We start from the raw sequence: 10,439 nt of genomic DNA, 5'->3' as shown, positions 1-10,439 counted from the left end.
CAGTCCCCCACCTCTCCAAGCAATCTGTCAGTCGTGCTTGTGGATTTGCCTGTGGATGAGGAGAAGGAGGAGGAGAAGGAGGAGGAGGAGGAGGAGGAGGAGGAAGAGGTCAGAATAGAACAGTAAGATACACAGGGTTCAGGATGGTATACAGTATGTGTAGTCAAGAAGAGGTGTACTGAGACCTTTTCTACGACAGCTAAGGAGCTGAGCGATGTTTTTCCGCAGGTTTTGGTGTGGCTGGTAATTCTGGGTGAGTAAATATAACGTTAGGCCGATTAGAAGCTGCTGTATATTAGTGAGTGGCATGAGTTAAGGCACGGCTATTGGAACAAGGCATCCAGTACAGAGGAAGAAGAAGAAGACCAAGCAGAGGAAGAAGAAGAAGAAGCAGAAGACCGAGAAGAAGAAGAAGAAAGATAGAAAAAGAAGAAGAAGGAAAGAAATAGAAGACGATGATGGTGATGATGATGCAGAAGGAGGAGGATTAAAGCTTATCCAATGCACATTAACTATTAAGACAATGGTCGGTTTTTGCGAATTTCCAGTCGTCCCATAGAATACGAGAGGCAATAGCCAGATTTACAGCCAGGTCCCCAGTTTTGCCGCTGGGCGAAAAGGGACAAACAGGAAACAAACTTCATCCAACAGTCTGACCGGTCCAATTATTGAACTTGGTCTTCCATTTTCAGAGGGTCTCGATACTTAGAGAAATGTGACAGTAGAGGGTATTGCTTGTGTTTTATTTATTTATTTATTTATTGTGTGTGTGTGTGTGTGTGTGTAATTGCTTCATTTATTGATACTAAATATTATTCATGAATTTTGTTTTCTTTTGGCAGGTTTGATCAGGTATTGCACACCACTATCCAAGAAAGGTCGCATCATCACTGCCTCACCTCACCACACATAGCTTCACCAGGACGCTTATAATCTGTATCTGAGAACCGACTCTCAGAATTATATTAAAAAAAAAGAAAAACAGAAAAAGGAAAAAGAAAACGTACTCCCCTCAGCCTAACACAGAAGGGTTAGAATTGTAGATATTTTTCGATGAAGTAAATCGGCATTTGTTAATTGTTTCGAGGAGGTGGCTCAAAAACAATTAATTTTTTGGACACGATGAATCAGGAGTAAATATCTACGTCCAAGGCTTCCTAACAGCTTGTGGCAAGTTCTGGTTTGGCAACTGCTATTTTATCCTGTGCAAGATGAGCAGCGAGGCTGGAGTAACGACCATCACCACAACCTCCATCACCAGCACTCCCCTTGTGAGTCATGAGGAACATGGAGGGGGAAGCGCCAGAGTGTCCCCTGCTCCCCTGCCCCCCGTCGCCGCCTCCGCCCCAGCTGAGGTAGGAGAGGGCTCCCCCATCACCGTCCCCCTGGCCGTGTCCACCCCACAGCTGGAGGTGGGTGGCGGCCCCCCTGCGCCCCCTCAGGTTTCGACGCCAGGGGCACCAGAACCCTGGCACCAGCCCCAGCCCAGGGAACCTACACCACAGGACCACCCCAGGTACAATGATGCAAGCTCTCTCTCTCTCTCTCTCTCTCTCTCTCTCTCTATATATATATATATATATATATATATATATATATATATGTGTGTGTGTGTGTGTGTGTATTTTATGAAAGACATTGGAAGGCTAATTTTTAAACAAATATTTAAAAAGTGGAAATAGACTTGCTGTTGAGAATTGTCTTCAGTGTAAGGCAAAGCGCCTCAGATGGTACGGAGCCTCTTGGGTATGATGCTGTCTTCCGTGATAGTCATCATGCCAGGCCTAAGACAAGAAATGCACCTGATGATGTTCTGACCACTTCACTCAGCTAACTATCACAGATCCAACCAGTACAATCACCGCCACCCCATCTACTATCATCTCTGATATCTATCTTACACATGCCCTCATGTTTCTTCACTCACCGCGTATCAGCACACCGTCGTGCTATCACCAGTCCCAAAGAAAAAAAAAATAGATAAAACCTTTACGGTAAACATAATGAATAAATGATGTAGGATAGACATTAATAATTCTGACTTAGCCGTCCTCGCAACACACAAGAAATCGCCCAACGGAGTGGAGGAAGAACGTCATGTATGGACTACCCTGAATGTTGGTTACGTGGTTAGGTTAGGTACGTATAATATCCGGAAATAAAATTGTAAATAAACTTGATAATTACCTGATTTGTGACAACCTGAGAGCTGGTGATCACACAGCTGTCTCTTACTGGCAGCAGCTCCAGGACTGTGACACGTTTTTGCGGAGTGCTGCAATCTTGTCAAGTTTGAGATACCGTATGTCTTTCTCCCTGAAGACGCTTGTTACTTCTCTAAGATTTTTTTTTTAATGTGAGTTGTGTATTTTTTTTTTTTTTTAACCTGCGATATTTCTCTTCAGTGTCCATTATCTCACACTTCCTACTTTCCCAATTCTGGCATCTTTGAGGGTTGGTGTCATTGTTATGCGTGTTGTCAGAACGATGACGTATTTTGTATTTCATCGTCGGCACGGGACCCCCAGATGATTATATTTAGCTTCCAATAGACATCCCTCAGTTAAGGAATTAACCCCTTGTTTGTGGAGTTGTATTTTTTTCATTGTTTTCTTATTTTTTCTTTTATTCTTTATATCTGCTGATGATCTTATTTACCATACGAGAGCCGCCTGAGAGGGAAAGTTAAAGAAGACTCTAATATCCCAATATATAGTAAGCTGAATAAAATCATCTGACGACACAAAAGACGTCGTCGATGTGAAGGGGTTAATGGATATGGTTTTTAAGATTTCAGTCAGCAAGATTTGTGTGAAGTATGGTAACACTGTGGCCAGGAAGAGATATGAAAAGGGCGTCATTGAACTTAGAGGCTTGATATGAGCACACCTTCCCCTCCAAGCCTGTTTGGCGTCACTGACCTTTGATGTTATACTGCCGGGATTAGATGCTGTAGGTAGTCAGTCAGTCAGTCGGTCAATCAGTCAGTGAGCCAACCAATCGGTCAATCAGCCCTTAAAAGTCCATTCCATACTCACCCTGCTCTGACTCCCTCACCCCCGTCTTTCCATCTTCCCCCTCCGTCTCCCGTCTCCCCTCCGTCTCCCGTCTCCCCTCCCTCTCCCGTCCCCCCTCCCCCTCCCCCCTCCCCCGTGCCCTTCCCTAGCACCATCAGCAGCGAGAAGGGCCCAACAGCGAGTTAAATAGAATTCTTTTTGGTAGATAGACGGAACTTGAAACAAAGGCGTTATTGTACTTAACATTCAGACAGGCAATCAAAGTTTCATTTTGTTTATTTATTTATTGCTCCCTCTCCTAGCACAAGCAGCAGTGAAGTGGGCGTAACGGTAAGCGAGGTGGGCGTAGGTGAGGTGGCCACGAATGTCATAATAAGGGAAGATGTCAGCCTGTCCGCCCGCACGCCCGTCAAGCAGGAGGAGGAGGAGGAACTCAAGCATGCTTACACTGCCGCCCACGCCCACGCCCATGCCTACGCACACGCCCTCCATGCCGCAGCCTCAGCGTCTAAATCTGAGGTGAGGGACGGAGAGGAGAGTGTAGGACAGGTGTACTTTGCTGTACGTAAATTAGCTTCTCAGATTACAATTAGATGCCTGATCGAAATCAAGGCAGAGGTGCAGTCTTTCTCAGTTACTTATTTTAATGCCAAATGGTGCGTCACTCATGTTAATTACGAACCTCATAAAAGCAGAGCAGGTGTAGCCAGCCTCAGTATTTTATTGCTTTATGTATCATTAGCGTAATACTGTACGGGAGGTTTTGTTGACCGTTCGTGGTATTGACAAGGCAACATGACGTCAACAAGATATAATGATAATCAGTCACATCACGTGGCTGATTACACATACAATTTTGTTTGATGAGCCAGATGGTCAGTCGGGTGCCACGCAGGTCCATCTACTATTGCTTGTTGTTCCTGTGTTGTGAAATGGCAAGTATATTTTGTACATAGAGGTACTGTCCGTTTCAAAAGCCGTGTCGCTTTTCTTCCCTCTGTCCACCACGGACTCTAAATATCAGTCCCGTGAATATTTGCAGCAACTGATACTGATGACTACATGGCCACGGGTCAGTGTCATAAGTCGCATGCTTTAGGCTCAAGACATTAATATTCAAAGTCCTGTGGAGAGAGAAGTAGGAGAGACGAAATGACTTTAGCCGCCGATAGTACACACATTCTTGGCTTCGCATCAACCTTCTTTGACTTTTTTATTTTTTTACTTTCGATTTACACATTCGATAATTTGAAACATAAAACAAAGTAGTGTTTTGAGTTCTTATGTCTGGTTTAAAGCAAATGTTTATACAGTGCAAGAAACAAAATGTACATCAATGGTCAGCGATTTTTATTATTTATTCGATTATTCATTATTTATTTATTTTATTATTTTTACTTTTGGATTTTCAAACTGCAGAAGCAGGACTCCAACAACTTTAAATTTTGTTGAGTAGTCTGCCAAGGTCTCATTATAACCTGACAGTATATCCAGGCATTATAAAGGAACTATTGAGGACAACTGTATTTCCTCATGACTAAATTACCTCTCTCGTCTCGCAGGTAAAAGGTGAACTGGGGTCGCCGCCCCCCTCGGTCGCCTCCACCCACATCCCCGCCACCGCCCACGAGCTGGAGCAGGCCAGCTATGTGAGTACAAAAGGACACATGGGTGTAGTATACTCTGGGGAAAAAGTTTAAATGGTTTGTACACTCAGAGTTAAAAGTTCATCGGCGTGATATTGTACACTTAGGCAACATGGCGAAAGTACTGTGCATTCAAAAATTATGTTAGTACTGTACAGTACACGTGGGGATAAAAGTTCAAGGGTATTGTGCATTTCAGAGTACCGCACTGTCAGGGTCAGAGGGCAACTGTGCACTCGGGGCAGTCAAAAATTTTCGAGTAATAATGTTTACGGAGACCTTACAATAGGGGTCAAAAGACGCGGGTAATAAAGTTCACAGGGGGATTACAATGAAGGATCAAAAATTAATTCTTACCCATACCCAAATCAACATCAGACTCACACGTGATAATGATACCAAGCTAAGAGTTTCAGTTTCAAGGTTGCGAAGAGGCAGAGACTGAACTAATTCCCTAGACGTGCACTTTGATCTGAGTGTTGATTGGGAGGGAGTTTTGATGATGAGTACACAGTCGGCGGAATTTCGCTTAAACTCCTTCACTACGATGACCCTTTTTTTCAAAGTATTATTGCCACACTAGACGATTTTTATTAATCTGAGGAAGGATATGTAGTACTAGTGAAGGGGTTAATGTAGGATATATATAACCCTTACAGTTTGAAATGTCTTTCCTAAGATGAATAAAATCGTCTGGAGACAGGAAGAAGAAAGAAGCTTCGTCAGATTGAAGGGGTTAAGCATCCTGTTCTGGTATGAGCCTGCTTTACCCTCTTCACCTTAACTTGGCTCATATTTTTGTCCTTTTGAAGCTGTTTCACGCAACTCAGTGGCAGAAAAAGACAATTCTACGGCCTTACATCCATTCTCTGGCATTTCTCCGTGACCAGCATCACTATTCAAAGGTTAATCTTGTTAAAGCTCAACATTCAAGATGGAGAGATGGCAGTTTTAGGCCAAGTTAGAGTAAAAAGAGTATGATTAATTACATGTAAGAAATTAACTATAAGACTCGTAGACGGTGTTGTTAATTAAAGCACATCACTCACCTCTGTCTCACAGTATTACCAGATCATAGGCTTACACAGGGAAAGTTGAAGCGAATTTCTGCTGTGGATTGTACCCAGTGCTCGATGTCTGTACTGCATCACTCATCGCCCACATAATACTAAAGTACAGTCAGGGCAAAAACTGTGCTATTGTGTCGGCGATGGGAGAAATTAAATACAGTACCTACATCACCACTGACAATTTTGACACAGCTTTTGACTCCAGCTGTAGCTCCATCTGACGCAGCTATTAACCACGACTCTAACTCCATCTGACACGACTGTTGACCCCGACTGTACATTATTTACTTATTTATATTTATTTTATTTTTAAACTCCCCCCCCTTTTTTTTTTTTTTTTTAATTTACAGTCGCCGTACACCGTGCAGAGCGTGGTGGTGTACGAACCTGGCCACGGCGTTGAGCACGTGCACGCCCACGATCCCTCCCACCCGCACCCCGCCCACGCCCACCTGAGCAGCGAGGGCGCCACCTATGCCACCCTGGAGTCAGCCCCCGCCATCACCACCCTCGCCTCCCTCTCGTACCCCGAGTCCTACCACTACTACTACAAGACCCAGGATATGTGAGTTGGTTTCTCTCTCTCTCTTTCTCTCTCTCAGGCTCCTGTGACTCACTCCAACTCTTTAAATTTACCCAGTTAAACAAGATCATATGACGATGGCCGGGAGAGAGTAATAGAATTGTCTCGATCATGGGAGGATTGAACAGCCCAAGAGAAGTCCCGATTATAGAAAGTTAACCATGCCATAGTCTATAATTAACAGAAATGAAGATTCTAGGAGACGTCAGTAAAAATGGAAGTATATATCATGACTTTTCAACAAGTATACATAAATTAAAAAAAACAAAAAAACTCCTGGCTCCATATAGCATTGTGCGTGAAATAATAACAGTGGGACAAAGATAAGGGAGGCAGCCAGCACGCCCTGCCCCGCCGCGTGTGTCTGTGGCCTTGTGTGCCAGAGATAACAGCCAACGAGGAAAACTCAGCTAATCCACCCCAGCAGACCCTCATGACCCCTTTAACTCTGTACCTGCAGGAAAGGGACGCCTTCACGTGGTGGCATCAGTACAGCCAGACAGATACGTAGTCTATAGTTGTCCCCTCAGCTCCCTCCCTGTTTCTCGGAATGAGGATGGTGGACTGCCGGAGGACAGCTTCAGTTTCTGTCCACTGGGTTCACGTTCAGAGCAGCCTAGGTCTACTACCACCACTACTACTACTACTGCTACTACTACTACTACTACTACTACTGCTACTACTACACTACTACTACTACTACTACTGCTACTAGTGCTATTACCATTATTGTATTTGCCACAGTCTCGGTCTGTGGGTGCATTACGGATGGATGATCTTTTAGTGACCATAAGGACTATGTATATACCGGTATATCATTCTCTCTCTCTCTTTCTCTTTCTGTCTGTCTGTCTGTCTGTCTCTAATCAGTGTAGGCCAATCCTTGATGTCCAGCATGACGTCATTCACTATCTATATGACACTGAAAATGCGACTTTTAGATTAAACACAGATAATAGAGACAGTTTTACTGGGAGACACACTCTTTGGATCTTTATATTCATTAACCCTTTCAGTACGATAACGTCTTTTATTTATTTTTCAACTGGCGTTTTATTTTTTTAATGTTAAAACAGAGCTCTCGTGTTTAGAGTATGTTTATTTGTGTTGAAATCTTCAATATAAAAGAGTTGTCGTGTAGTATAGATTCCTTATGCATGTCTTTTCCGTCTCTTATATTAACTCTTTATTTTTTAGCGTATTTTTCCCACTATCGTTGCTGCCTACAGACGATTTTAGTCCCCACGTGAGAGGCTTGTCGAACTGGATGGGTTAGATTATAGACAGTGATAACACCTTCACTAGTAGAGACCCTTCTTAACCTTAATAAGATAGTCTGGAGATGGGTAGAACAACAAAATACGTAATTGGATTTAAGGTGATTAAAATCTAATCATTTGTGAATATAATAAACATCAGAGTAGAGGAAAAAAATAAACAACATTATAAACATACAGCGGGAGGAGGCAACCGGAAAGAGCTTTTTATTCTCGATGCCAAGGTAGACAGGTGGATGGATGAATGCGAGATGGCGGATATGGCGGGAACATGAAGCACTTTGAGGTGGTTTAGTATGATGGATCGAATGAAGGGTGAGAGACTGACCAGAAGGGTTTATGCAAGAGTAACACATAGAAAGGGTACGATCATATTCCCAGTAACCAGGTCAACACGTGATGTCGCAAGAATACAGTATGTGTCTGTTATCATCGGAATGTTCATATGATAACAATCCTGCTTATACCTTAACTTGGCCCAGATTTCGCCCTTTTATAGATTATTTCACTTAGTTCATATTTCACGTAGTTCAGCCGTAGAAATGACTACTATGGCTCTGCATCTATTTCTTGGCACTTATTCGTGATTAATATAGTTTTACTCTCATATTACAACACAGATGGGGAGATGGCATTCTTACGACAAGTTAAACTGAAAACAATAATGTCGATGCCACAAGCGATAGTTGCATCTTTATGAATGCCAGACTGCCAGTGCGGGGTAGAAAGAATCACTAGGTATTTTGTAACAGTAATTGGCCATAGTGTCTGACTGTTTAGAGTGAACTGTACATTAGAGGGAACTATATCGATACTTGTTTGATCGAGTGTGGGTGTAGAGAACCAGGTGGGAGGACATGGGCATGAAGGACGGTGGAGTGTCGTGGAAGGGTTGCGTCTTTGCTCTCTCGACTCCTTACAGAATGCAGTGTCAGGCAGTAGAAAGATAGACAGAAGAAAGATATTCGCTTATCATACGTACAGTTAGCAGTAGGAAGGTAGATAGGAGATATATAGAAATTCACCCATCATACTCGGAGTTGTAGGAATAATTTTGAAGAAATGACGGTTTATATTGTAAAGAATTTATTCAGTTAAACCTCATGGTGCGACGCAAAAGCAAAATGTTGGTGAAAAACTTATCGTGTAGACAAGCAAATTAGATCACGTCACTGGTCGAGCAGGTATTCAGCGAACAGACACTTCATGCTTCGAATCTCAGTAACACAGTATATACGGAGCTGGTTCATTTGCATGCATTGTTGGTAAGGCGGACACGGTATTTGTATAGGTATTCAATGTTCGATTAGATTATTCTGGTATCGATAGTGCAGGGAATCGTATTCCAGCGATATCTTAGTGATAAGATAATATTACGATATGAAAAATGCAGTGTAAAGGAAGTGTCTGGGCGGTTACATACAGTGCTTCACGATCTCGACTCCTCTGAACTCTGCAACCTCGGGAAAAGGCGTCATCAGGGAATTGCCGTGGATCGCTTATTTATTTATTTATTTATTTTACAAGTTTTCGATATAATTGTACGGAATTTCATGTTATCATAAGGCTGCAGTAGTGGAACATTTAAGTACGAGTGATTGTTTTTGGAGTTTGTAAATGTATTGGTATCTGGAGAGAGTGTGTGTGTGTGTGTGTGTGTGTGTGTGTGTATGTGGATCGTCCAGTAGTGGCTTGTTAGCTGTTAGGGGGTGACGTGTCGCGCCGCGGACGAGACAGCTTCGCCTCCTGGCCTGAAACTCCAAACGTAACTTACCTTAATTTCCCTTTTATTTAACCCCTTCAATCCGATGACATATTTTCAGTTCTAATCAGTTCACCACCAGACGTTTTTATTCAATTTTAGAAGGATATTTAGTCGTAAGGAATTCTAATAAAGTCTGGATATAATTTACTTTGTTCAAAAAGCCTCACCCAAGCTGAATAAAAGTTTGAAGGCAGCAAGAATAATATGGAAAATGCGTCATCGGGTTGAAGTTGATTTATTTTGCGGGAAGAAGCAGAAACATAGGAGGATTCTGCTCTTTCCTGTCCTTGTCTTTCCTACAAATTTAATCTCAGTGTCATTTAGGAATGGGATTTCGAAGTTGTTATATCTGAACGTAATGATAATATAGTTCGCCGAATTTAACATGCATTTGTTTTGTAATTTTATCAGCTGTATATTAAAGCATTGAACGATTTTTTTAAATTAGGTTCTAAGCTGAAGTACTTGCTTGTATTGCTTAATAATGAAAGAACCCTTAGGTAAGCCGGAGTAGGTAGTCGAGTGGTTAGGGAAGTGGATTTTGGATGCTTGGATCGACTGTTGCGAGGAGGAGTGGAAGTGTGGTGCTTTTGTTTCACGAGGCATCCCAGCACCACCCGTTAATGAGATAACCCCGGCGTATCTCAGTATCATTAGTTGGATATCAGTGGCCAGGTAGTCACGCTTAACCCTTTGAATCCGATGACGTTTTATATCCTTGCCGTCTCCAGAACCCCCTCCCCCCAGTCCAATAACGCACTTCCTTTTTTTTTTTTTGGCAGTTTTCAGGGTATTTTATATAGATAGAGTTTCCTAGTAGCCGAGATTATGAAGGGAAATTGCTCTCTCCAGACAATTTATTTGGGTCAAGGGAGATTTTTCGTGCTGATCTTCATAACCTCCTTCGCTACTAAGAAACTCTCCATCTGTATAAAATTGCCGGAAAATAGCCAGAAAAAGGGAGGTGCGTCATTGGATTGAAGGGGTTAAGGGTGTGTAGTGCCTCATACCCCATGTGGAGAGGAAGGTACATAAAAAAAAAAAAATACCGGATTCGTCTTGGTCAGTCTCTTATATGCAG

General features: G+C 42.6%; 1 protein-coding gene across 1 annotated transcript in view; it reads left to right on the top strand.

The window, feature by feature from the left end:
* The first annotated feature begins 1,211 nt into the window (after window positions 1-1,211).
* Window positions 1,212-10,439, top strand: part of LOC145412066 (uncharacterized) — a 58,626-nt gene continuing 49,398 nt past the window's right edge. Inside the window, exons 1-4 of the mRNA XM_080281983.1 lie at window positions 1,212-1,516; window positions 3,320-3,536; window positions 4,580-4,666; window positions 6,102-6,298. Coding sequence (XP_080138109.1) covers window positions 1,212-1,516; window positions 3,320-3,536; window positions 4,580-4,666; window positions 6,102-6,298 — 806 coding nt within the window. The remainder of the gene's footprint in view (window positions 1,517-3,319; window positions 3,537-4,579; window positions 4,667-6,101; window positions 6,299-10,439) is intronic.

Source organism: Coenobita brevimanus, chromosome 92, assembly GCF_032717465.1.
Source record: "Coenobita brevimanus isolate Jiangsu-jjx chromosome 92, ASM3271746v2, whole genome shotgun sequence".
Classification (NCBI taxonomy): domain Eukaryota; kingdom Metazoa; phylum Arthropoda; class Malacostraca; order Decapoda; family Coenobitidae; genus Coenobita; species Coenobita brevimanus.
Note: the sequence above shows the minus strand (reverse complement) of the source record. Positions and strands in the feature narration are given on the sequence as shown.